The sequence below is a fragment of the Beta vulgaris genome, chromosome 8, assembly GCF_026745355.1.
Source record: "Beta vulgaris subsp. vulgaris cultivar EL10 chromosome 8, EL10.2, whole genome shotgun sequence".
Classification (NCBI taxonomy): domain Eukaryota; kingdom Viridiplantae; phylum Streptophyta; class Magnoliopsida; order Caryophyllales; family Amaranthaceae; genus Beta; species Beta vulgaris.
In genome coordinates, this window is record NC_079209.1 from 56,319,701 (window position 1) to 56,346,991 (window position 27,291).

Here is a 27,291-nt window from a genome sequence, read left to right on the forward strand (position 1 = left end):
AACCTTCATAGCTATCACTGTGCAACAAAGGTTGAACATTGCTAAATTCAACCACATTTAGCTCTAGATGCCTTCCAACACCACACAATATCCGAAAATGCTTTCAAATAGCCTCCCATGTATCTCCAGTCTCCAGATACATCCCATGAGAAAAATTATTGGGGTTCTAGGAAGGCCACAATAACATGTATTATAACTTTCAAATTCAAGATACAAAATTGCCAAAAGGAGCTTGGATTGGTAAAACATTCCAAGAATTTATAGCTTGTGAGGGGCCGTGGTTTTGTGAGTCATGCAAGAAATTTGGGCACCATTATAGAAATTGTGGTCAATCAGTTAATCATAGGCACAATCCAGAAGAAAGGAGAGAAGGTAAAAATATTGGAGAGGAGAAGGATGGTCCTGACCCCCAATGGGAGGATGTCAAACGAAGAGAGAGAAACCAAAAGAGTATTGGGGGAAATCAGAAGGGAACTCGTTGGACCCCCAAAAAAACAAATGACCCAAAAAAGGTAGAGGGGCCCACTGAAAGGGCGGCTGTTAGTCATTTAGGCAATAGGGGAACAGTTTCTAGTTCCAGAGTTTTAGGGGAAAGTGGTTATAAGCTGGCAAATTCTTTCACATCCTTGCAGATGATTGGAGACGTCGAAGGTCTTCCTTCCTCTTCGGTTGGTGCAGGTTCTAAAACCTCTCATGTGGCGAAAGGTGGCACCCCTAAAAAACCTACTATACTCAACACATCACATCCTCCCACGCCAGTAAAAAAATCTATTAACCCAAATCCAGTGGAAAATGCCATACCTCTTTCACAACCCATAACCGTAACATCACCCGAAAAAAACTCTACCCCAAACCATGGAATTCCCAGTCGAGTTTTACCCAACCTCACCACCACCCTTGTCCACTCCATCCCCACCATCATCCCCACCATCCCCGCCAAGAATATTGGCAATCCGTTACGAACACCCAGTGCACTTCAACCGGCCGGTGAGGCCTTTGATGTCGGAGTTCAACCTCGGATATGCGGATTACTTAATTCCAGAGGGAGAAGAGGGGTGTTACACGGATCTCACGTGGAAGGAAGTAAAAGCACTAGTCCTCAACCCCTACCCCGAACGAGAAATATTCAAAAACATGATATTGTACGTGAATTCGGACATAGCTCACGTTCATGTCCCTCAATTTCAAGATGCAAGTCACCTGCCCAAGACTCTATTGATTTTCCTTCGCTGGTTGTTGGAGAAAGAGGGAGGAGTAGAGAAAGAAGAGAGAGACCTATTTCAAAACATGGGTCAATGGCTCGACCCTACACCTCTCCTTCCTCCAGTACGGTCGATGTTCATTATGATGACAATGCCGGTGCGAATGCAAGCCATGAGCAACACCAATGCTCTGTTGTTAGCCCGAGTCCGAAAACCCCTACGCCAAGTGGGGTTGACAGTGAGCTGGGAAGAGGCAAGAGGGTTAAAATACCCTCGAGAAGCCGAGGTGTATCTCCAGCCACACATGAAGAGGATCATAGACTTGGAATCCAAAGAGGAAACTCAACCATGGGAACCCGAAAACGAGGACCTACTGGAAAAGTTTCTCAACAAACCATTTCTACCAAGTAATATGACGATCCTATTTTGGAATGTGAGAGGGATTGGAAGGCCCTCCTTTAAGCCTAACCTTCGTCTCCTTGTAAACCAACACAACCCAGATATTGTTGTGCTCGTGGAAACGCGAGTTTGCCGCCAAACTACAACTTCTATCCTCCAAAATGTGGGGTTTGATTCCTGGCATCTAGTGGAACCGAGAGGCTTCGCCGGGGCATCATCCTTCTGTGGAATTCAAATAATCTGAATTTCCAAGTTGTAGGAGGAAGTGCTCAAGGGGTACACGGTGTGGTCGAGGTACGTAATTCGAAACTAACTTATGTAATTTCTGCTGTATATGCATCTCCTAAATTTGCTACTAGGAAATTGTTGTGGAAAGAAAGTGTGACATGGCTGTGGATATCGATTGCCCTTGGATAGTGGTAGGTGACTTTAACGAAGTTATTAATCAGGGGAGAAGTTGGGTGGTCAACCGATCAAACAAAATCGTGCTCATTTATATGCTTCAACTATGAATATGTGTAATTTATTGGATTTGGGTTTTCATGGTCAAAAGTTTACGTGGTCTAACATGAGAAAAAAGAATCCAATTTTTGAAAGGCTCGATAGGGGTTGGGTGAACCCGGAATGGATACTTAAATTTCCGAACTCTAACCTTAGGAACCTTCCTAGAGTGACTTCTGACCATTGTCCAATCCTAGTCCGCCTGGACAACCCTCCGGGGAAAATAGGGGAGAAACCATTTCGCTTTGAGCCGATGTGGATCCTAGATCAGACCTTCAAGGATAATGTTTATCACTCGTGGGGTAGGGAAACGGGGCCAATTGAGGCAATGCTTAAAAGTTTACAATACACGTTGATGGATTGGAATACAAACACTTTTGGGAATGTATATCGACGGAAGAGACGAACCTTAGCTAGGTTAGAAGGGACCCAAAAAAGCTCCAAATTAATCCGCTTTCTTTATTTCACCAAGAACTCGAGGAAGACCTTCGTAAAGAATTGATTCAAATCCTTATGCAAGAAGAAACTCTCTGGGTTACGAAAAGTAGGATGGATAGATTAAGGGAGGGGAGAGAAATACTAGTTATTTTCACAAGAGTGTCATGATCAAGCGTAATGCGAGTAGGATTATGTCCATTAGGAATGAGGTGGGAATAGAAATTCAGGAGCCGGACCAAATTAGAAACCACATAACGGAAGTTTTTCAGCAACTTTACACCACTGAGCAAGTTGGTTGTACTTGGCATGATCACCAAAGCCACCAGCTTCTCGACATTGCTTACCCCCCATCCGATGCTGAGATAAAGGGAGCGCTTCATCAAATGAAGCCTAATAAGACCCCTGGACCTGATGGTTTCCATCCGATTTTCTTCCAGAAAATGTGGGACATTGTGGGGGATGATGTGTGTCAAAACATTAGAGCTTGGTTTAACCAAAGGAAAATTCCCGAGGAGATGTGTCAGGCCATTATTTGTTTAATCCCAAAACAGCACCCGCCGAAACTGTTAAACACCTCCGTCCCATTAGCCTATGCAATACACTCTATAAACTGGCCACCAAAGTGATTGTTAACAGACTAAAACCTTTGATACCCTATTGGATATCCCCGCACCAAAATAGCTTCATTAAGGGTAGGGGGCCCGATGTTAATATTGTAGTGGCTACTGAGATACTCCATTCAATGAATAAGAAAAAAGGAAAAACGGGGTGGTTTGCGCTGAAAATTGACCTAGAAAAGGCCTATGATCGAATTGAGTGGAGTTTCGCTAGGAAGTGTCTCCAAAACCTGGAACTTAGTAATGAATCGGTTGAGTTCATCATGAGTTGTATCTCCCAATCTTCATCATCCATCCTAATAAATGGTAGGAAGTCCACACCTTTTAATCACTCTCGGGGCTTAGACAGGGAGACCCAATGTCACCCTATTTGTTCAACATTTGTCTTGAGTCTCTTACACACATGATCAACCAAGCAACCACTAGTAAAGCGTGGACCCCCTTATAGGTAGGAAGAGATAAGGTTCCCATTTCCCACCTAATGTTCGCCGATGACCTCTTGATCTTTGGAAGGGTCGATAAATCTACAACCTTAGCAGTTCACCAAATCCTCAAGGAGTTTTGTGCTCTCTCAGGTCAAAAAATCAATGAAAGCAAAAGTCGTCTCATCTTCTCCCCTAACACATTGGCGGAACATAGAACCTATTTTCAGCAAACTTTGAACATCGAGGAGAATGAGAATCTAGGAACCTATTTGGGACTACCTCTTTCACATAAACGACCCACTAGGGGACAAGTGCAATTCGTGGTTGATAAGGTCAAGCGCAAGCTTGCAAATTGGAAGACTAAGTATCTATCTAGAGCTGGGAGAGTGTGTCTGATTGCGTCTACCCTTTCTACTATTCCTGCATACTATATGCAAGCTTCTTTTCTCCCAGTGTCGACCCTCAAGGATTTAGATCGATGTGTAACAACTTCCTGTGGGGGATGAGGAGGATAAAGAAGAATTCATCTAGTTGGCAAGGAGAGAACCTTCACCCCGAAAGAGGATGGGGGCCTAGGCATTCGGAATCAAATGTGTATGAACAAAGCTTATATGGCGAAGTTAGGGTGGAAATTGTCCCAAGGTCCTGATACACTAGCACAAAAATGCATAAGATCCAAATATGTGCACAAAAACTATGTCACCTCCTTTTCAAAAGGTTCACCAATATGGCAGAATGTAGGAAGAGGATGGCATCTCCTTGCGGAGAATAGTAGCTGGATTCTTGGGCGGGGAGATAAAATAGATTTTTGGCACGATGACTGGCTAGGGAATGGACCCATTCGTAACTTGGTAGAGGGACCTTTAAATTCACAAGAGAGTGATTTTAAGGTTAAGGACGTAGTGATAGAAGGAGAGTGGCATTTGGAGGGCTTATCTCTGTACCTCCCCGCGGAAATAGTAAGCCGGATCAAAAATTTAACACCTCCTTTAGATGAGGGCCATGAAGACATCCTTGCCCCTATGTATTTAACTCCCCAAGGCTTCTCCCTTTCCTCAGCATATAAGAATCAGTTGTCCAATGGGAATGCGTTGGACTTAGGATGGGTATGGCTCGTAAAGACCAGTCCAAAAATTCAGTTTTTCTTATGGCTTGTGGGTCTCGATCGTTTGCCCCACGGGAAGCTCCTAAAGGAGCGAAAAATTTCTTATCATAGTGACTGCCCTAGATGCCACCAGGAAGGGGAAGACTCTCACCATATCCTTCGGTCATGCCATCACTCCCAAGCAATTTGGGCCCTGACCCCTTCTTACCTCGATAACTTTAACGATCCAAATGTGTGGTGGATCCAACAAAATTTGAAAAAAGTTCATAACTTCAAAAATGTAAATTGGTCTATTATGTTTCCTTTCTTGTGTTTCGAGATTTGGAAGGGCAGGAACCAGGTCATATTCAGCCCCTCCAAACCGAGTCCCAAACCTGAGGATGTGATTGCTTGCGCATGGAAAAATGCGGAGCAATACACTCAAGCTCACTCCTTCCTTGTCCCAGGCCCTACGCCTAGGAATGTATCTAGACTGACGGACCATATTCCCCCTCCTGGACCATGATAAATGTGGATGCGGCTTTCAAAAATAGTAAACAAATAGCGGGGGTTGGGGAGTCTTACGAGATTGCGAGGGGGGATGGCTTCTGGGGTTTACTAAGTCTACCTTTGCTCGCGATTCCCTCTCTGCGGAATTACAGGGTATCCGGGAAGGGCTCTCCATTGCTCATGTCAAAGGCTTTCGAAAAGTGGTTCTTTTCTCAGATTGTAGAATGGCTATACAACTCATTGACCAAAGGACTACCCAAACCAATGTTTATGCTAACATGTTGAACGAATGCAGGGAATTAGTCAAGAGCTTTGAGGAGATCAAGATCATGCATTGCAACCGAAGCCTAAACAGCGTTGCAGATTCAATGGCTAAGTATTGTATTAGACATGAGAACCTAAAAATTTGTAATATCGTAGCTAGGATTTTCCCCAACCCCCCTAGTTATTGTTTAGAGTATCATCTTGCGGATTGTATTAAGGGCCCCGAGGTGGCGTATCAAACTGAACCTTATGTAACTGGCTCTTAAGTTTTATTGAAGTACCACTTTTCACCAAAAAAAAAAAAAAAAAAAAACAATTTTAATTTGACATTTTTGGACCAGTGGTATATTTTATATTGTATCTTCCCAAGGGATTCAAGATACCTAAGGATGATTCTTAATTGGGTGATTAGAACCATCTATATTTACTTAAAATGTCTTCTACAACTTGCTTTGTATGTATATTCAACCAAAAATAGCTAAGACCACTATATCTTCGATTTTAGGCTTTACTCTGCTTTCAAAAGTCTCTTGTGATCCTAAAATGCAACCTATGAGTTATTTCTCAGGGATTATGAACTTCTGAACCAGTTTTTTAAGAAAGAATTTGCTTTCAAATGGTCTTTTACGACTCTATGACTAATCCTATGGGTTTTGTTGCTTGAACCTCGAGTGATGGGACATTTTTGTTGCAGAAAGAAAGCTTATGACCATATCCTCCTCAAGTGAATCCCATTCATCTTACAAAAAAGTTAGACGGTCTCTTATAAGACCGACTCTTTTTGCACATAGGTTATAATTGTTTTGTTTCTATCTCTTTGCTTTCTTTAATTCCACAGTCTCCATCAACATCTTACTTATTTTAGAATAGATGATGTATGGTAGTATTAAATAGTAAAGCACTAAAGCCCCAATAATACACAAAAGTTTACATATTATAGATTCGTACATGAGACAAGGTTACAATAATATAATTCCTCCGTTCTTTTTATATTACAATAATTACAATTTTGGGTAGTTTCACATCTATTGCAACAATTCCAATTTTGGTATAAAAAGCAACTTTAGACAATATTGCCCTTACTTTATCTTATTAAACCATCATTAATTACTCACTTTGTCTTATAAAATTGCTTTTATTTTCTAAGGATATTTCTCTCATATTCTAGTTAATTAAAGAGTTACTTTTATGCTAAACTACTCATTTGTTCCAAATCCTTAAAAATTGTATCCAAGCACAATGTTGTAATAGAAAAAGAACGAAGGTAGTATTAGTTCGACAAAATTATAATCGGATTGGGTCACCCTTACTTTTTACTACTTATAATATAACCTTCAATTTTGGTTGTTTTCTGGGACATTTTTGGACTTCTCCGGGCCTAGTCATATTTTCTCTCGTAACATTCCTAGGAAAGTCGACGTGACTTGTGAGGTTGCGCGGGTGCTTGGCACCATTTGTAATGCCTCGAAAAGCCTCTAAATGCCCCATTTGTTCATTTCTCGTGCAATCCAAAATTACCTCGCAATGAACGTAAAGGCATCCATATATTCATTCCAAGCCACATGACTCTTTCCAATGACCTCTCATGTCCCTAGGAGGCATCCCCTCGCGTTCGGAGCTCGGGCCCTCGGAAAGTCCGAAAACGTGTATTTTAACCTTCAATTTTGCCTGTTTTTGCGACTTCTTCGGGCCTAATCGTATTTTCCCCCGAAACATTCCTAGGAATGCCGACATGACTTGTAACGTTGCGCGTGTTCTTGACACCATTTGCATTGCCTCGAAAAGCCTTCGAACACACCATTTGTTCTTTTCTCGTGAAACCTGAAACTGCCTCGAAATGAACGTAAAGGCATCCACATATCGATCCAAGCCATATGAATCCTTTCCAATGATCTCCCATGCGCCTAGGAGTCATCCCGTGGCTTTCGGAGCTCGGACCCCGGTTAGTCTGAAAAGGTCTATAATAACCTTTAATTTTGGATATTTTTGGGACATTTTTTGTACTTTTCCAATCCTGGCCATATTTTTTCCCAAAACATTCCTAGGAGTCCGACGTGACTTGTAATATGTTGCGCGGGTGATTGACACAATTTGCATTGACTCGAAAAGCCTCTGAACACCCCATTTGTTCATTTCTTGTGAGACCCAAAATTGTATCGAAATGAACGTAAAAGCATCCAAATATTCGTTCCAAGCCACCGAACTCCTTTCTAATGACCTACCATGTCCCTAGGAGGCATCCCGCACCGTTCGCAGCTCTGACTCGGAAAAGTCCGAAACGTGTATTATAACCTTCAATTTTGGCTGTTTTTGGGACATTTTAGGAATTCTCCGGACCTAGTTATATTTTCTCCCAAAACGTTCCTAGGAAAGCCGACGTGACTTGTCACGGTGCACGAGTGCTTGGCACCATTTGTATTGTCTCGAAAAGCTTCTGAACACCACATTTGCTCATTTCTCTTGAAACCCAAAATTGCCTCGAAATGAACGTAAAAGCATCTACATATTCGATCAAAGCCACATGACTCCTTTGCAATGACCTCCTATGTCCCTAAGAGACATCCCGTTGCATTCAGATCTCGGACCCCGAAAAGTCCGAAAGCGTGTATTATAACCTTCAATTTTAGCGGTTTTTGCGACATTTTTATACTTCTTCGGACCTGGTCATATTTTCTCCCAAAAGATTCCTAGGAGTATCGTGTGACTTGTAATGGTACATGGGTGCTTGGCACCATTTGTATTGTCTCAAAAAGCTTCTGAACACCCAATTTGTTCATTTCTCGTGAAACCCAAAATTGTCTCGAAATAAACGTAAAGGCATCCACATATTCGTTCCAAGCCACACGACTCTTTTTCAATGACCTACCATGTCCCTAGGAGGCATCCCGCAATGTTTGGAACTCAGACCCCGGGTAAGTTCGAAAGCGTATGTTATAACCTTCAATAATGGCTATTTTTGGGACATTTTAGGAATTCTCCAGGACTGGTTATTTTTTCTCCCAAAACGTTCCTATGAAAGCCGATGTGACTTGTAACGTTTTTCGGGTAGTTGACATCATTTGCATTGTCTCGAAAAGTCTCCGAACACCCCATTTGTTCATGTCCCGTCAAACCCCAAATTGCCTCGAAATGAACGTAAAGGCATCCACATATTCGTTCCAAGCGACATGACTCCATTTTAATGACCTCCCATGTCCCTAGGAGGCATCCCGCGGCGTTTGGAGCTCAGGCCCCGGGAAAGTTCGAAAGCGTGTATTATAACCTTCAATTTTGGTTGTTTTTGGGACATTTTTGAACTTCTCCGGGACTGGCCATATTTTCTCCCGAAACGTTCTTAGGAAAGCCGAAATGACTTGTATCATTGCACGGGTGCTTGACACCATAAGTGTTGCCTCGAAAAGCCTTTAAACACCCCATTTGTTCATTTATCATGAAACCTAAAACTGCCTCAAATTAAACGTAAATGCATCAACATATTCATTCCAAGCCACATGACTCATTTCCAATGACCTCCCATGTCCTTAGGAGTCATCTCGTGGCGTTCAGAGCTCGGGCATCGGAAAAGTCCGAAAGCGTGTATTATAACCTTCAATTTTGGCTGTTTTTGGGACATTTTTTTTGACTATTTCGAGCCTGGTCATATTTTCTCCCGAAACATTCCTAGGAGTGCCGAGGTGACTTGTAACGTTGCACGAGTGCTTGGCACATTTTTGTTGCCTCGAAAAAGTCTCTAAACACCCATTTTGTTCATTTCTCCTGAAACCCAAAATTTAGGATTAAATAAATATTGCTGCATAGAAATTTGTTGTTGTATTGTTTATTATCGACAAAAGATGTATATAATAGCGCACACACTATATAGTTAGCTAAGAGATTTTTAGTTACAAAAATTTGTGACTGAAGATCATTGAGGTAGGAAACTCCCTGGTCTTTCAAAGAAATTTTGTTCCTCGAGTTTCGGAGATGGGAAACATGATCTTCATGAGACTACGAGAGTTTCCATGCTAAATAGATTTTTAGATTTTTTTAATGTTTATTCATTTACACATCCTTATTCTCACTTCTATAGTTCTGTAAGTGAGATTTTTTTTTTTTCATAATGCAAAGTGAGGCCTCCGGGTTTATTTTTACCATGAGGGTTGATTCTCTAGTGGCTTCTTATTGTATTACGTCTTTTCCTAGATGGTAATTTAAATTTTTATTATGGACACTTAAAGCATGATTAAGAGTTGGTTGAGATGGTAATTGTGTCATATTATAATAGCAAGAAGTCACATGTTCAAATCTTGTTGCAAGCTAATTTTACTTTTGTTAATCAACATTACTTATGTACACATTGGACCATTCTATAATGACAAAAACATCAATTAAACTTAAAAAAATGTTGGTCATGCTATGAACAAAAACTCGACTTTAAGACAAAAATCTAGACATTTCACTAACTTCAATAACAATTTACAATACAAAGAGAGAAATGAGAACCTTACACCTTGCTAAAGCCTAAATGCTTAAATGCTAACTTTAGTCACGGGAGAGTTTCTTGATATAATGAGGGTATATGTGGATATTAGTATTACCATCCTTTCACCTAAAACTGAGGGTATATTTGTAAATTCAAACACTTGTAGCTAACAGTTTTCTGCAGCAAAAGAACAACCTTCCATTTTTTCCCTTTAATTTTGGCACAAATATCAAAGAGGGTGAAATTCAGTTTAGAAGCCAAGGAGAAAAATGGCCACTGCACTCTTCTTGGCCACTCCACTTTTCCACCCTTCTCAGAGTATGCCATTTTTATCCTATGCTCTTTATAATATTCTTCTATGCTATTATTTTCTTAGTTTTAGTTTTAGTTTTAGTTTTCTCTATAGTATTGTTGTTCAATGTATATTTAGATTATGGTTGGAACACCAAAACTTATAATTATGTGTATAAATATACTATATTTGCTTAGAATATGACCCAGTTTCCTAATTTTACTGCAACATTTGGCATGAGTTTGAAATTGAGAATTTGGAATGCATCATACTGAAAAAAATGAAAACTTTTTCAGAGCCCAAAATGGGAGTTTGATTTTGTGTTGTTTCTAGCAGATAGAGAAGTAAGTGGAACATCAGTTAGAAAATTCAATAGCTCAATTTTTGGAGAATTTAGGCTTCCAAGTTGTGTTCAGAAAGGGATAACTCAGAGTTGCAGAAGCAGGAGTGTTTCCATCACTTCATTGGTACATAAATAAATTATTGTCTTTCTGTTTTGATATACTGTGTAATGTGTTATTGTTTATATCAACTTAAGTACTACAAGTTTGCAATTTAATTTGAGTTTAAGTAGATCATAATGAAAAAGTTCCATACTTTCATGTGTGTGTACAAATGAGTTTTCCTACATGGTAAAATTAGTGGGAAGGCCATGAATGTAAGAGTTCTGTGGCACACTCCTCTTTTCGCCAATTGGTTTTAGGATGCCTTTAGTGATGTTTACCTCTCCGATTTTGCAAGGGATTGGTTTAATCTCAACAAGTTACTCCCAATTCCTCCAAGCAAACACCATGTTAGTTGTTACTCTCTCTCAGGGTACTTGTGTCGGACACAAGTGTGTCTCCATGTGTCTGATTGAGCCATTTTGTGTAAGATCTCCATGATTTTGGAATGTCATATTGTCAACATCCATTGTTACAGTGTTTAGGATCCGACATGTGTGAATAAAAAATGAAGAGCTTGAGTAACATAAAGACAACATTGATTATAGCAACGAAAAATGAGGGTTGCTTCAGAATAACTTGATAGGTACTCCATGTAATAGAATTTGTGCTTATACATAGATCAGTTAAATGACGGACATGAGGTGATTTTTTGCAGTTTGGAAGGAAAGTGAAAGCTAAAACTAAGAGGGAAACTGTGATTCCAGACCCAGATTATCGAATACCCATCGTCCTACTTGGTGGGTTTTTCTGCTCTTCCCATACAATTCATTGATATATTGCTTTTTCTCTGATCTTACATGTACTTATAATGTGATTTTCTATTATGATAAGCATTTAAACTCTTTCCTCATCCGTTTGAAGCATTTCTTTGATGGAGCTTTTGAAATTTTCATTTTGGTGAATTTGTTCGATTTGATTAGTCCCTTGGCATCATTGGGTAGCCAAATTGGAGCTGCCTAACTTTCTTTACAAGTATTTTCAGCCTGTCCTGAACTTTTCTCTGAGTTTCTGTTATTTTTTGATGCCTCTGCATGTTGGCAACAGGTGCAACTGGTGCTTTAGTGTATACTGACAATCTAGTAGCAGCAGTACCAGTTGGTCTTCTTGGATTACTACTTTTAGTTCAGGTACTAATAGGAATTTTGCATTTCCCATGCGATTAGCCAATTATATAATAAAGATACGATAAACGGAAAACTCGTTCTCCAAATCTTCCGCTCAAATGTTAGCTGGAGAACTCTACTCCAAATAGCCAGACTAAAAACAACGGTTTTTTCACCGGGTACCCCTGTACTTTAACAAAATTCATGGGGTACCCCTAACTTTAAACTAATGCACAAGGTACCCTTATTGTTTCAATAAAATGCACTAAATGCCCTTAATGACTAACGGCGTTAAGTTTCCGTTAGTCATTAACCCTAATTAGCCCTCTAACTCTAATTAAGCCTTCTAACCCTAACACCTCCACACCCACCCCCAACCTAAACCCGAACCCTAACTACCACCCACCCACTACATCCCTCTTCTACCTTCCCCAGCCCCTCCCCACCCACTCACCACCACCTGCAACACCCCTCCCCTCCTTTACCCACCCTTCGCAGCAGCCGCCCTTCCCCCACCCCCCGCATCGTACCCCTCCCCTCCCACACCCCCACGACAGCCACCCTCCTCCATCCCTCGCAGCCCTATCCCTCCCCATTCCCGTCGATTCCCCCACCCCGCAAATGTTGTTCTTAATTTCTCTCTCCTTCTTCTTCATTGCTTTTCTTGATTTCAAAAACTGATTTCAAAACTAATTTCGAAAATGATTTCAAAAGGTTTTTGCAAATTTTCGCAAAAGGTTTTCGAAAACCATTTTCAAAAACCTTTTCGAAAATGGTTCTTGATTTCGAAAATGTTTTCGAAATTGATTTTCGAAAATGTTTTCGAAATTGATTTTCGAAAATGTTTTCGAAATTGATTTTCGAAAATGATTTCGAAATTGTTTTTGAAATTGATTTTTGAAAACAGGTTTTGAAATCAAGAATGGTGGTGGTTGCTGCTAGGGAGGGGGGTACGCTGTCGGGGTGGGGATGGGCGTGGGGTTGGGGGGGCGTGGGTTGGGGCTGGGGATGGTGGTGGGTTGGGGAAATCAAGGGGGAATGAGGCTTGCTGCAGGGGGTTGTCGGCAAGGCGGCACGAGAGGGATCGGAGGTGGTTGCCGGCGACGGAGAGGGGTTGTCGGCGAGGGGTTGCCGGCGAGGGGGAGGGGGCTGGTGGGGGGGTTGGGGTTGTTGGGGGGTGGTGGGTTGGGGAGAGGAAGGGAGGTGGTGGTGGTTGGGTGGTGGTTGGGGTTAGGGTTTCAAGTTATGGAGTTAGGGTTTAGTTAGTTAATTAGGGCTTAATTAGGGTTTAATTAGGATTAGAGAAGTTAATTAACCCTAATGACTAACGGAAACTTGACACCGTTAGTCATTAAGGGTATTTGGTGCATTTAACTTAAATAATAAGGGTACCTTGTGCATTAGTTTAAAGTTAGGGGTACCCCATGAATTTTGTTAAAGTACAGGGGTACCTGGTGAAAAAACCGTAAAAACAATATGCTTCTCATGATATTGTTGCTAAATACAGTGACTTCAGCAGCTAACTATGTTATTTTCTCTCTAATTTTAGGCTACAAGGGTCAGATTTGTCTTTGATGATGAAGCACTGGTTAGTTTAGCCCTGTGGTGTTTTTTTTTTTTTTTCTTTTTATCGTTAAACTGCACCAAGGCATAGGAACTTCCTCATTTTCTTGGTTGTATGATTGTAGGAGGTGAAAGTAGGTTCTGAGCTCAAGGAATCAGGAGAAAATGCATTTGTGGGTGGCAAGAACCGTTGGAAGTAAGTATATCTACACTGGCAATCAATCAAAAATTTGAAGCTGGTGAATTTATTGTTACTACACGTTGCAGGTACTCCACATTTGTAAATTGGGAGTTCTGGTGGCCGAATTTCCCTATCTTGGTGTACTTCAAAGAAACACAAACCAAGCCAGAAGGACAAATTCACTTCTTTCCTATAATCTTTGTGAGTACCAAATGCACTTATTTATCTGATTCCCAATTTCAGTTGGTTTTGACTAATGAAAAAAAAATGTGGACTCGAAGAAAGATGAGGGACAATATATGTGGGTTTTGATACAAGATTTGATTATTTTTGGTGAAATAGAACGGAAAGCAACTCTATGATGTCATGGTAGAGCGAGCAGGTTCATCAAAAACCAGCGGCCCATAAACAACATGAAGAATTGAGCTCAGTGATCTCGTGTTAAAGGTTTTGAGTAGAATGGTATGAACACAAAAGTTGCCTACTGATAATTAATCAATCCATCTTTATTCCCATATAAGATTTCTGTTTCACTATTCCGATATGTTCTGCATATAATATCTGTATGACTATCTATTCTTTATAGTTCCCACAAGGCATAAATGACACCTTTTTCATTGATCCTTGAAGTTACAAAGATTTTGTCGAAGATGAACTGTATGCTTCTCAGCTTCTCTCAGTATACAGATTTGCTGTCTGAGATGCATTTTATTTTTACATGGCTTAGTTCTGCCGTTACCCATAGCGCTGCTGGTGTTTATATGGCTGATAAAGTTTTAAGAAATTCTTCTTTTTGTAACTTAAATCATGAGCAATCTCCAGGATTTGTAAACGATCGAAGCATGGCTTGATTGTTGCCTACTATTCTAGGATTGCCTTCAAACATATTCCATCATCTGATGTCAAATTTCAAGTTTTTCCTAATTAAACATGATGCTGGAATTCTTTGAGATTCACGAACATTCTTCACCTAAATACCATGTTTAAGAGTATTTGAGCCTTTTCCAATCATAAAATAGGTTGGGAAAACAAACTAAAACCTGAGCAACCGAGAGATTAAAATAATTCTGAATCGAGAAGCTAACTCTGATCATATACTTCTATAAAGTTTACAATTTGTGATCCAAAGAATAATCATTTAGTACACAAAAGAAATCAAATTCAAGCTCTACAAGCAGTTGCTTACGGCGCTCTCTTCTTCCAGCTCTTTGCAGTTAACATAACTGACTGGTATATCAGCTGGGAAACCACTGCAATATTAGTCAGTTAATCGATTTCCTGTTAATCAGCAGAAAAATTTTGCTTCGTCCACTTCGTTGCTGCTTCTGATTGTTGCACATTCATCCCATTACAAGTTGACATTTCACAAAACTAGATATCTAAATGTGAAATAAAAAATGGCGGGTCCCACTTTAAGGTGAAGTTACAAAAATTCCCTCCAAACTCCTGTTTCAAACATTTAGATATCTAGTCATTCTCTTACAACTTTCTAACTCTCCTGGCAACTCGATATTTATGGCAAAACATTTCAGGCATACGGTCATACCTCATCTCTTCTTGGTACAGTGAGCATCAGTACCATGCATAGAGCAATTATCATAACCCACACTAATAAGGAAGTCTCTGATTTCTTTGGTTGTGGTGTTACTCGCTTGCAACAAGCGTTCATCTTCCTCGTAGATTAGATAAGGGGCATCAGCTCCTTTCCTCGAGAGCAGCTTCTTGGCACCCTTCAAGACATGATATTCCCAGCCTTGAACATCGATTTTTAACAGTAGCACTGGTTCTGACTCTGATATAATTTCATCAAGCGGTATCGTCTTAACTTCAACTGCTATCTCTTCGTTTGATTTAAATGCCAATTTTGCACCAGCAGCAGAAACAGCACTGTTATCTAGCCGGCCAACTAACTGTCAAGCACCAAATTTTTGTTATCACTAAGCATTGGAAATGAGTTATGATATTTGATGAGTAAGGGCGACATATCAATTCACAGAAACAGCAGAAAAAGTTGGGCATGGCGCTTCATAGAGATCAGAATATATTGCAGAATTACAGCTAACTTCTACGGATTTAAAGATGGTATCAAATCTCAACCACACTTTGCTTCACCATCATCGCAAACATTAGATCTCAACCAGATATTAATGTTATACCATAGTGCAGAGTAAAAGCACTTGAAGTATACACCATCAGCCAAAGAACTACATAAGATTGACTGGGTAGAGTATCAAGCTTGACAAGTGAAAAAATAGTGCGTGCCTAGAAATGATCAAGAAACCCTTATGGTGCATATGTCTCTCTTTTGGCAACAAGATATGATGAGAAAGAGACTAAACAACTAATCTATGTTTCCTACATCCTTTCGAACTTTTTGTACCTTAATTTATGTTGCAAATGGCAGTAGAGTCAATAAACCCTCAAGAGTCAGCTAGTCGTAGCGTATCAAGACATCAGTGACTTAAGGTGTACTGAACTCAGAAAGAAAATGACCACCCTGTTATATGCAGTTCTTTCTCTTTTCTCAGCATGGTCAAGTGTTTATCAAGAAAACTAAACTAATAGGAGCAAATGCCTCAAAATTCATGTTCTACTACCTTATACCTATACTTCACAGGGATACCAATATTGATCTCAGTATTGCTTTTCTTAAACTCAAAATGATTAGACGTAGGAATTAGGAATAAAAGGAAATGACGTAATATAGCTTTGTCACACAAAAAGGAGATTTGAGTTCCGATCCTTGTGAGTTTACTCAAGCATCTATCAATTAGAGCTTCCGAAATCGGATATCTAATTGAGCAACTATCCAATGGGTCTTGCAATTTTCGGAGCTTTGTTGAGTAATCGGTTCTACGCTACATAATGAAATTCACACTCAAATACATATAAGAATCGTACCATCATCCGTCTTACTTCTCACAACAAATAGCTTAATGCTCCAGCCAGAATGTAACATTACACAAGATAAGAACATCCATTATCATACAGTTCACTCAAAGCAATAAATCGGACTATCTGAGTGACATTCTAGCTAATCTACTACACATCAAATTTCCTACTCCAAATCACAAACAAAATAAAGTGCACCAAATTTATACAAGACAGTTACAGACTATCAATCTCAAATCACACAGTATCAAATTCATACAATTTGACCATAGTTCCAACTACATATTGGTACTTATGCCTATTTCTCAAATCATGAAATTCATGATCAAAGACAAGCTAATCACCAAAATCTTCAATTTCTCATGACTTCCCACATCATATCTAAAACCCACAATTATATAACAAAAAATTTAAAACACACATCAAATACCACAATTATCCAAAAAATAATTTACCTTATGGAAAGTAATACTCCCCAAATGATCAGATGCAGCAGCTTCAAAAACAGTAACAAAATCCCCAACTCGATTAAAATGAATCCCATCACAAATCCTCTGCAAGTTCTCAAAAACAGGCTCAAATGCCAAAACACGAAAACCCATTACAGCAGCAGCAAAAGAAGCCATACCCACATTGGCACCCACATCAATAAAAATCCCATTTTTACCCTCAGCCTGAAACTTACCCAGAACTTCTTGAACAGTGGCAGAAATATCAGGTTTTTTAAAAAGTTTGTTCTTGAGAATTCTCTGAATATTTTTATGGGGTTTTTCTGGCAAATTTCCAAGATCAGAGAGTGAATAAAGAAAAGGGTATTTCACACCTTCAACAAGATTAGCAATTACTGGGTGAGATTGAGGAGATTTAAAGCAATCAAAAGTTGGTATTTTGAATGTGGGTTTTTGAGGAGAGAGAGAAATTTTGACATCAGGGGTAGAATTGGGATTTGAGGTGCGAGAAGAAACGAAGAAGAGGATGAGAAGGATGAAGGAGAGAGAGAGGAGTAAGAGGAAAGAATTTGGGGAAAGAAGTTTTATGGATCTCTCTCTTTTCCAGGCGTTTGCCATGGAAAATCTTGATGTGGGAAAATTTTCTGAGAAAATCTGGGGAAATTTGGGTTGATTCAGGAGAAAGGAAGGAGGAGAGTGTTGAGTAGAAGATCTTACTTAACTGTGTTTGTCAGTCTCAATTCGTTATGGACTAAAAATAAGTTTTGTTTTTGGACGGAGTGAGTCTTGCGGATTGGGTTGAGCTAGCCGGGTACAGTCTGGCTGTGGCTTTGGATGCCTCGACTCACCTTGACCCGACTCGACTCGACTTGAGTGTACTGCGTTGTGCACTTGTGCTGGAGAACTCGTGTTTTATTATGCTTGTGCCGGTTTTTCTATAGAGGGGTTCATGTGATATTGAGTCCATGTGCATGTTTGGTTTCGGTGGGTTGCCTTTAAGAATTTAACCTTTTTTGGGTCTTAAATGAGTGGGTTGGTTTGTTTGTCGTACTTGTGTTGTGTCGAGGTCATATGAAAATTGGAGAATCAATTATCTAATTGAGCTATTATCCAATTAAATTAATTTGCAACTATGCAACCATTTGAAGTCGGCATGTTGAATCTTGAAAATGTTTTAAAAAATAATGCAAGTCTTTTTATATTTTGACTTTCTCCAAAAAAAAAAAGTTCATATAAGGTTTAATAACCAACAAAAATGAGTTTTAATAAGTTCATATCGATCAAGATAATTTAGATACGTCAAAAATACAACATAGTGAGCAACTGAGCACATCCCAAATTAAGTGTCCTTAAGTTGCTTCAGATCTAGACCTCATGTAGCCATATAGTCAAGTAGTCAACTAGTCATGCTCCCTAATGAACAAAGAAGACACCCTAAACATCTATAAGATCATGCTTAGTATCTCCCTTAAACACAATGCTATAAATTTGAGGGGAAAATTGCAATACAAAGTCCTTAGAGCATGTACAATGAGGTGGTACGAATGAGGAAAGAAGAGAAAAAAGTGGGTGGGGTATTGTCCTTACTATTGTAAAATTTTTATGAAAAATAAAACACTTTTATTTTTGCTGAAAAATATGCTTAAAATAAACATTTGTTGAAATAGAATATTTACTCATTGGAAATGGAACAAATAACCTAGATGCATGGTATGCACCGTGCTCATCCTCCCGGGAGCACAATAGAATTTTCAGTAGTTTCCACAATATTCAAGCTACTTAGATTTTCAGTTTTCTCCACTTCCTCAACCTTGTTTTATAGGATTCCCACTTCTCTAAATTCAAGATATGACTTGTAGTGTACTCGCATATATCACTATAATAGTGCATACTTTCATTTTAGCTGCTGAAATTCGAACAAAAGAATTAACATGTTCCTTCTCAATGTGAAAAGTTGCAGGATATCACATACTGGAAGCCAATCTTTCAGCTGGTTTGCCTGAACATAGCCTTTCTATGTGCGTGCTCGAGTTCTGACCATTTCAATGTCTTAGATCATGGAGCTATCAGCAACATCATCAATGACAGTTCTCAGGTAAGTTTGTCTTATTTTACTTGCATTGTATCACCCTAAACAGGACCATCTTAAAAGATTTGCAAGTGGCCCTGTGATAGTTAATAATGTTAGAGTTCAAGAAACAGTAATAAACAAACTCTAAACTGTTTTTTGTTCTGGAGTAGGCTTTCCTAGATGCTTGGAGATTAGTATGCAATTCAGAAGTAGATAATACTACGTTGTTTGTTCCAAGATGGAGAACATTCTTAGTGAATCCGATTGTTTTCACCGGACCTTGCAAGCCTAATATTATCAACTTTCAGGTTTATGTTATTTCATACATGTTGTATCCTCAATTATAATTAAGCAAATACCATAGATATTATGGTTTCAATTTTTGATTTATTCAATACAGGTACTAGGAGAGATTGTTGCACCTCCTTCACCTTCTGCCTGGGAAAAACATGATCCAAGCCAGTGGCTTGCCTTTAAAGAAGTACGCGGTCTCCGAGTTTCTGGCAGTGGTGTGGTTAATGGACAAGGCTTTGGTTGGTGGAATCAATCATGTAAATATCATCCTAGCATGGTAATAGTAAACAGAAGTAAAAGCATACCAAATTATAACTTTCTCACATATCGGAATCAATTAATAGCTATGCTACTCGAACTCTCTTCATTTTTTCTCAAGTAGCTGTGTCGGATTCTAGACATTTCGACACTTTCATTTTGGCCAAAATCATGAAAATCTTTTCTAAAATACCCGAGTCATATTCATATACATGGATATGGTGTGGCAAACATGAGTATCAAGTCCGAGTAACATAAGTCGATACTTCAGATGCCTATAGTAAATTGTTCTCATTCTTTGCTTTTTCAGAGTGGATGCACTAAACTGGCGCCGACTGTGAGTATTGCCTCAAAATTCAGGCCCATGTCCGTAAAATGTCATGAAACCTGCTTTCTCTGAATCTTCTTGACTCTTTAACAGGCAATGAAGTTTGTTAAATGCAATGAGACTACTCTCTCTGGGATACATTTCATCAACAGTTCACAAACACACATTACCTTATCTGGATGCGATATATTCCACATAGATAATCTCCTGATTGAATCTCCAAATAATAGCCCCAACACTGATGGCATTCACCTTCAGCGTGTTCGTAATGTCATCATCACCAACACTGTAATAGGAACAGGTACTATCATAATTATGATTTTCATTTTAATGTACAAATAATGCCTACAGAATTGTAAGAGAAGAAGAATATGATGATAGTTATGATTCAGAAAGAAGAGTTTTTGGCCATATATCAACAACGAATTTAACTTGCATTTAATTAACCTCAACAGGTGATGATTGTATTTCTATAGGAGATTACACATCCAACATTCACATCTCCAATATTACATGTGGACCAGGCCACGGAATAAGGTAATCATAGTTATAATATCTTGATGACTCCATAGCTTCTAAGCCAGCTACTTTTATGTTTCGCATTTCTTCCAATATAACCTTCTTATTGCTGCATACTATCGTTAGACAATCGTTATTAGCTAGGCCTAGGTTGAAGCTCGTCCTCCTTGCACATTCTTCATATTATACTTGCATGTTATTCATTCAAGCTCGTCCATGCACGTTCTTTCATGTCCAACTAACACGATCATTAGGACCCCGAAATACTTATATGACAGAACAGTATGAAATGAAACAATCAAAATGAATGGCATACATGTACAGATGGGACAGAGTTTTTGAGTCTTGGATTGCTATTTAAGCATATCAACAAAAAAAAGTTTATTTCTTCTATGATACATTTCAATATGTTTACAGATCTTTTCTTCTTGATATTAAACCAGTATTGGTAGCCTAGGAAGAGGAGGAAACTATGTACAAGTAAACAACATTGCGGTAAGGAATGTTTATTTCAAGGGTACATCAAATGGAGCTCGGATTAAAACATGGCAGGTAAAAACCTTGATTGCTGGACTTGCAGAATTCCAGAAATCAAGATATCATTTCCATTTTCAGAAATTTTGAAATCTAAACAAGCCTAGTGTTTAACTTATAAATTACCTCCTTTGGTTGAGAAGGAAGGAAGAGGATATGTTCGACGAGTCATTTTTGAGGATATCTTCTTCAACTCAGTGAAAAATCCATTAATCATTGATCAGCATTATGGTTCCACCAACGGATCTCAAATTAAGGTAAGTCAAAACTTATGTTACTCACACTCGAGTACTCGTGTCATACATAGGTACAAGTGCAACTCGGTTGATTTGTGAAAAAGTTCCATTATATTGTTTTCTCATGAAGTATCCATATCCATATCCATGTTAGAGGGTCGAAAATCTGGCATGAGTACTTAGGTTGATGAAGAATATGAGTAATATAGCTTAAAAACAGCATTTCTTATTGCTATTTCATATGAAGTGAATCTTGGTTATTAATCTTTTCTTTTCTTATAATTAAGGAAAATATGGGGGTTTGGATATCTGATGTGGCCTACAAGCATTTCTATGGTACATCAACAAGTCAAGTGGCCATTAATCTAAACTGCAGTGAATCGCGAGGCTGCAACCACGTAACATTAGATTCGATCATACTGTGGCCTGCTCCTCAGTTGCATAAGCAAGTGACTTCATATTGCTCCAATGCACATGGTGTTACTATTGGAGTAGTTCAACCCCCTTCTTGTCTCCAAGAAACAACAAATATGGCAAGAATAATAGACTTATTGATGCATATCAAGGAATAGTTTCTAATTGATTGTTCTAGGAGTCAACAAGACTAGATGTTTATGGATAATTATTGGTTGATATGTATCTCTAATAATGCTTGGTAGTTGAGTTAGTTATTCGAAGTAGTGATGGGCACAAATTGAGTTGTTTTGGGTACTTAAATAACTCCTTACATTATCTAACAGAGAAACTTGACGTTATTATCCGCTTTGATCTACAGGATGAAAAATGGAGTGAGATAAACTTTCCTGATGATGTTCAAGAAATTTACTCGATTTAAGGATGTATGTTTTTCGACGGCAGTCTAACCGTAATGTTGGTTAAGGTCTTAAGGATGACAGTCCATATGAGCAAGAAGTGTGGGTGATGAAAGAGTATGATGTTAAAGGATCATGGACAAAATTATCGACACTTCCTTTTCATGTAACTTGTCATATACTTTCTCCGTTTAGAAATAGTTGCACCATTTGTATAGTGTTTACTATTCATATAGTCATATGAGATATTGTTGTTTGAAATCATTCATTGGCAAGCGTGAAAAAAAAAATGGTGCAACTATATCTAAACGGAAGAAGTACTATATTATTCTTCAATGCTAAACCAATATTTGTTATACATTAAAGGTTATGTTGGTTTAATTTGGTATAATGAGGAAGAGGAGGAATAATTGAGGTAATTAATATTAAATTTATGATCACGGATATTAGATTGATTTTGCTCGAAAGCCGAAAAGTCATAGGAAGGAAGTCGAAATTGGTGGAAATTGCTCTACAAAGAACAAAAGAAGATTATGTTGATAAATATGGATATTTGTTTTTTATTTTTATTGTTGTTCATTTACATACTTGTATAATTAGTCTTAACTCTTGTTAAGCAAAGGCGTTTATGGTAACATTGGCAACACCTTTAATTTTTTCATGGACTTGATCATCGACTCAAACAACTAACAAATAAGTTGTCAAACAAAAAAAAAACACGAGAGTGAAGAAATTATAATTGCTCGAATTAGTCGGAAGCTAAGAAAGAAGAAAAAGAAGAATACAAATTGATAATTTGTTAAGCAAAGGGGTTTATTATGTTCATGTTTGTGTTGCGTAAAATTGCTGGAATCTCCATTGTGTAAAAAAAAAAACCTTTAAGATTTGCATTATGCATGTTTTGTATGACTACTCTTAATGTTACTTTACTTTTAGAAATTGGGCTGTTGGTATTCCTAATCTACATTTTGTATTTGTTTGTTTGCTGAATTGGTTTAATAACAACTCTTGATAAATCTCCAATACATCAAATCATAATCCCTTAGGAGTATTGATTTCGAAAATATAATGTAAAAGTAACTCTGATGTTGTACTAAGCTTTCAAAATATGTCAAATTTCTCGAACTCATTTATCAGATCTTTTGCTATGTCATTTATGGTCCATGTAATTTCATGCTAGTTGTTTGTAATGGTCTTCAAAATCATAATTTAGTTGCTTCTTTAGATGTTCAGACACCTTATGTTTGCTTTTGTTTTTTCTTGGACCTTCTTTGTCTAAGACCCAAAGAACATTCCTTTCTAACAAAAAACAGCAGACACCTTATCAATATGTACTTTAAAACAAAGTTTATTTAAATTAGCCCAGAGTTATTTACCATAAACTTTGAAACCCTGAGAATATCTAAAAATAAAGTGATACATCAGCCACCCTTTTCTTGGTCTCAATTTATATTACAAGGAAAGATATCCTAAACCTAGAATCAACTACTGCTCTTTGTGATTCTACATACATTCGGGGAAAAAAAGTGTTGCATGAATAGAACTATTTTTTGAAAACCTATAGAAATGCAACCACATTTTTAGCCTATTTAGTATATGTACGAATCTCGTAAAGAATTTCCATACTGTCCACTGCCCTCGAGATACAATTGATCGCCCGACTAGCCTAACATAGGCTGAACAAACGGAAGCGAAAGGGGAAGAGTGAATATATATATACACAAGCAATGACTTTTGAACACAGGTAGGCGTTTAACCTCTCTAAAAGATCCCAAGGGATACATAATACATATGGTACATACAATGATAGAATATAAATTAACCAACCCTAAATCCTAACAAAACTCTCAGCTCGATGGCAGTCACAACGCCAGCTTTCGGATGGTCAATTCCTTGAGTGAAGTTACCAATCTGCAAAATACTTTAAGACTCTGTCCAACCTTATCCTGCACAAGACAAAGGTGAACCTATTGCATGTAAGCGGAAATTTTCTTTTTACCTTCAGCTTAATCTCACTTGAAACAGTAATTTTTGAATTGAGTTTAGAAGTACCAAAATTGAGACCGTAACTTGAATTATTGAAGAAAATTTTAACATTTCATATTACTGGAAGATTAAGGTGCAGTTCTCCATATGGTGTTGTAGCCATTTTAGGGGTGGTTAGGACAGAAAGGGCTAGGGAAAACCGGACATTGCCGTGCTTATAGAGCAACATTATCACAAAGACAACAGCAACTTTACCTCATTTAGCAATTCCAATCTTTCTAAGATGGGAAGTAACTTTCCACATAACGCTGAAAGATCCTGTTTGGATTCCACATCTGAAGTATGTGTAATTAGCTTTGCAGTTCCATTGGTTCCACTTCCAGCTATAAAGGAACTGTCATAAATCAAGCCATAACACTTCAATTAGTCTAGAAAGCACATGACAAGAAAAATAAGGCAAAAGAGAGAAAACATACACGTCCTGGAAATGAGTGAGGATCACATTCAGCACATGCTCTGCTAGTAGAAGTAATAGAGTGACCAGCTGATCTCGGTCGCCAACTATCTGACACATCTCCACCATTGCTATATACCGCCTGCAGAAACACGAAAAAAGGTGAGAAATCTTCAATCTTGGACATTAGCTTATGCTTATCCCAAATACATGTTGCCAAGTAAGATTGAAGTATAAAATAGCATGAAATGATCTATCCCTCCTATAACTACATATCATTATTGTAATTAAAAAATAAAATAAAAAGTGCACAAGATCACAGATAGGTGGAAGATTGAAGTTGGTAACAACGAAAAATATAGGGTGAAAAAAATATAGGGTGAAAAAACCCAGAACATATTATAAAAGGGGGAAATGTGGTGAGGAATACAGATTCTAGCCTTGTCAAGGAATTGCCACTTTCACACACTACACATCCTAGAAAAATAATTGCCGAAGCAACTCCTCTACATTAAGACTTAAAACCTTAAACCCTAAGATAACTCTATTCTGTTTGGTTAATCTATTCAATCTTGCATTTGCTTATTCATTGTGTTTTACATGCTTGTCAGTACATGAATCCTCGCATAGCTTATTGCATAAATGGGTTTCACAATCGTTGAACTATCCCAGTTTGCCTAAATATATTTCCATAAATTCTTCTCTGCAGCTTTTAGGGTTTTGTGGTCATTTAAGTACCAAAGAAGCATTAATTGGCACCCAGCCCATCCGACAGGTGTGTGGAAAGAAAGTTCTTCAGTTACTATAGTTCTTACAGAAGCTAAAACTCTTCCTGGCAAAATTCATAGGGCACAAGTAAATTCAAGGACTTTTTTCTTCTGAAAAAGAACATGGATTTTTTTAGTCTATTAAAGATCCAAAAACAACATCACCATCCAGAAAAGTGGATCTTGTATCCAAAAATGGTACAGGGAGGAAAAGATGATGCAGAGCAGTGCCCCTAACCAATTCAAACTATGTACTGAGATAAGATGTAATTTAATACTGCAAACCACGAATAAGAATAGCTCAATGAAACACAATATCTAAAAGCACCGCATTCAAACGATATAACATACCTTGTGTTTGTGTTGTCTGATGAAGAAACACGAGTCTTCTCTGTAAAGGTATTGATTATGCCATCTATTTCCTGTCTTGATAGCTCATTTACGTCTTGAATCTAGGAAATATATTAGATTAAATAGAACAGCTTTATTATATATCAAGGGAGAAAAAGCAAGAATAAGGAACCAGACCATAGATCCTCCAAGTTTCTTCACCTACCTTGTTAAGTAACTGAGATTTCTCATCAGCAGCCCTTTCAAGAGCAGTGGTCACAGTGTTGAGAAAATGGACAACCAATGCTAAAGTTGGTTGCTGCTTTCTGCCAGATTTGTGATAAGCAGATTGACCATCCGAAACCTTTTTTTTGGGAGGGGGGGGGGGGGGGGGAGCACATAAGGAGTTAGAGAACTACGACGACTAAGATTAGATGTAAGCACATGAATAAGTTCAAGAATTAATATAGCTACCTGCAACCTAAGGGATTTCTTTGTCACTTGAAAATAAAGGTACGAACTGAGTCCGAAACCTATATGAAATTTCTTTAGTTCCAACCTCCTTTGGTTCTGAAACCAAACCAAAAACAAAAAATGTATATTTCACAAAATGGCATGACTACATAACAAAAGATATAAACATGTAAGTAGCAATTCCTTCATGTTAAAACTTTTAAGTGAAGTAAGAACATATACCATGGGAGAGAACCCAGAAGAGATGGAAGAAAATGATTCAGCATCCTGTGAGAACAGATCACACATCATCCGAAGAAGGCCTTGAACATGACCATACTCATCATTCTCTTCATAAGGCCAGACCTGAAAAAATAGAAAGTGCTGAATGTCCACCAAATGTACTATTGCAATTATGAAACATGTTCATTTTACTCAATTACCCCCTCCAGAAACAACTTTACATCCTTTGGATCTGACAAGGAGCAAGAGGAAGCACATAATACAGCCGGTTTGAAGAGGGGGGGGGGGGGGTTCCTGTGCCGCATGTATTCTGAGCATTGTAGTTATAACATATTAATTCATCTTGTTGAGGCCAGAGATTCCATTATCCACATTTACATAGTGCACACATGAAACTAAGTTAATTTTTCTTCTAGTATTTTCTGTCCAAATAGCAGAAACACCATACACAAAAAATGGCAAGAGCTCTATCTAAAAATATGACACAGATCCTTACAGCAGCAAAGCCATAAAATGGCAAGGCCTCAGTCCAAACACAAGAATCATATAATAAATGGCTAGTTCAAATCAGTCAAGAGAACCTTTCATTTGTTACAAAAAGAACTGCTAGCCAAATCAAAGACACTAAAATCAGTAACAATTGAAGTTTTGTCAAACATCATAAAAACTTCATACTATTGTACACTCCAGACAGAAGACTTGTAACCCTTTAACAACTTTTTTTCTTCTTAACAGCAGTGTTTATACAATTTTGAAAAAGAACTCTATTGAAATGGAATACTGAATGTCAGTCATGTAGAATATATGAGACACCTTATACCTTACTTAATATGCCAACAACAAGATTGATAAGCTCCATCATCAATTCATCAATTTCAAAAATGTTTTCCTGCAGAGCCTGGTCAAACAGAGTGGGATGGGCTTTCACAAACTCAATGGCTTCTCGGACAATTTTGTTTTTCACCTAATAGGAGAAAAAGAAGAAAAGATAAGCATTCTGTGTTGGTATATTTTGCACAATTTCAACAAATCACATTCATCCAACACAGGCACCAATTCAGGGAATACCTAACAATGACCTAGGACAAACAAGCACAAACTTGCAAAGATACAGAGTGCCACTTGGATATTTGCATTTATCAGCACATCGAAAAAAAGGCTTACCAGAACACACAAAG

General features: G+C 38.3%; 4 protein-coding genes across 6 annotated transcripts in view; 2 read left to right on the forward strand and 2 right to left on the reverse strand.

Annotated features, from left to right (window-relative positions):
* The first annotated feature begins 10,063 nt into the window (after positions 1 to 10,063).
* Positions 10,064 to 14,116, forward strand: LOC104902041 (uncharacterized). Of its 2 annotated transcripts, none has more exons than XM_010689700.3 (8): positions 10,064 to 10,220; positions 10,531 to 10,661; positions 11,296 to 11,377; positions 11,685 to 11,767; positions 13,293 to 13,331; positions 13,432 to 13,502; positions 13,574 to 13,688; positions 13,830 to 14,116. In XM_010689700.3, exons 1-8 carry the CDS (start codon positions 10,172 to 10,174, stop codon positions 13,893 to 13,895), a joined length of 636 nt encoding a protein of 211 aa, XP_010688002.1. In that variant the 5' UTR covers positions 10,064 to 10,171; the 3' UTR covers positions 13,896 to 14,116. The 2 variants fall into 2 exon arrangements, with proteins under 2 accessions (XP_010688002.1, XP_010688001.1); XM_010689699.3 differs by having other exon boundaries at positions 10,070 to 10,220; positions 10,528 to 10,661.
* Positions 14,117 to 14,549: 433 nt separating this feature from the next.
* On the reverse strand, positions 14,550 to 17,702 carry LOC104902042 (hypothetical protein). Of its 2 annotated transcripts, XM_010689702.4 has the most exons (3): positions 16,835 to 17,702; positions 15,034 to 15,397; positions 14,550 to 14,933 (listed from the first exon to the last, which is right to left on the reverse strand). In XM_010689702.4, the coding sequence occupies exons 1-2, from the start codon at positions 17,444 to 17,446 to the stop codon at positions 15,035 to 15,037; spliced, it is 975 nt and encodes a 324-aa protein (XP_010688004.1). In that variant the 5' UTR covers positions 17,447 to 17,702; the 3' UTR covers positions 14,550 to 14,933; position 15,034. The 2 variants fall into 2 exon arrangements, with proteins under 2 accessions (XP_010688004.1, XP_010688003.1); XM_010689701.3 differs by having other exon boundaries at positions 14,550 to 15,397; positions 16,835 to 17,698.
* Positions 17,703 to 18,758: 1,056 nt separating this feature from the next.
* Positions 18,759 to 21,745, forward strand: LOC104902043 (probable polygalacturonase At1g80170; the record flags this gene model as incomplete). Its single annotated transcript, XM_057391602.1, has 9 exons — positions 18,759 to 18,923; positions 19,070 to 19,207; positions 19,300 to 19,470; positions 19,762 to 19,788; positions 19,873 to 20,080; positions 20,235 to 20,316; positions 20,742 to 20,850; positions 20,976 to 21,089; positions 21,356 to 21,745. Coding segments are annotated over 9 exons (1,299 nt in total), but the record flags the coding sequence as incomplete, so codon positions are not given.
* Positions 21,746 to 23,212: 1,467 nt separating this feature from the next.
* LOC104902044 (nuclear pore complex protein NUP205) overlaps positions 23,213 to 27,291 on the reverse strand; it is a 35,810-nt gene continuing 31,731 nt past the window's right edge. The window contains exons 38-45 of the mRNA XM_010689705.4: positions 26,934 to 27,077; positions 26,114 to 26,236; positions 25,892 to 25,987; positions 25,644 to 25,781; positions 25,439 to 25,539; positions 24,343 to 24,462; positions 24,122 to 24,260; positions 23,213 to 23,826 (exon numbers count right to left, since the gene is read on the reverse strand). Of these exons, the coding sequence (XP_010688007.2) occupies positions 23,743 to 23,826; positions 24,122 to 24,260; positions 24,343 to 24,462; positions 25,439 to 25,539; positions 25,644 to 25,781; positions 25,892 to 25,987; positions 26,114 to 26,236; positions 26,934 to 27,077 (945 nt within the window). The 3' untranslated portion in view covers positions 23,213 to 23,742. The remainder of the gene's footprint in view (positions 23,827 to 24,121; positions 24,261 to 24,342; positions 24,463 to 25,438; positions 25,540 to 25,643; positions 25,782 to 25,891; positions 25,988 to 26,113; positions 26,237 to 26,933; positions 27,078 to 27,291) is intronic.

Excerpts from the sequence above, each read along its gene's own strand:
- LOC104902041 (XM_010689699.3), top strand. The coding sequence starts at position 10,172 with ATGGCCACTGCACTCTTCTTGGCCACTCCACTTTTCCACCCTTCTCAG. Across the intron at positions 10,221-10,527 it reads ACTTTTCCACCCTTCTCAGA|CAGATAGAGAAGTAAGTGGA; the intron begins GTATGCCATTTT and ends TGTTGTTTCTAG. Across the intron at positions 13,332-13,431 it reads TCTTTGATGATGAAGCACTG|GAGGTGAAAGTAGGTTCTGA; the intron begins GTTAGTTTAGCC and ends GTATGATTGTAG.
- LOC104902042 (XM_010689702.4), bottom strand. The coding sequence starts at position 17,446 with ATGGCAAACGCCTGGAAAAGAGAGAGATCCATAAAACTTCTTTCCCCA. Across the intron at positions 15,398-16,834 it reads GGAGTATTACTTTCCATAAG|TTAGTTGGCCGGCTAGATAA; the intron begins GTAAATTATTTT and ends GGTGCTTGACAG.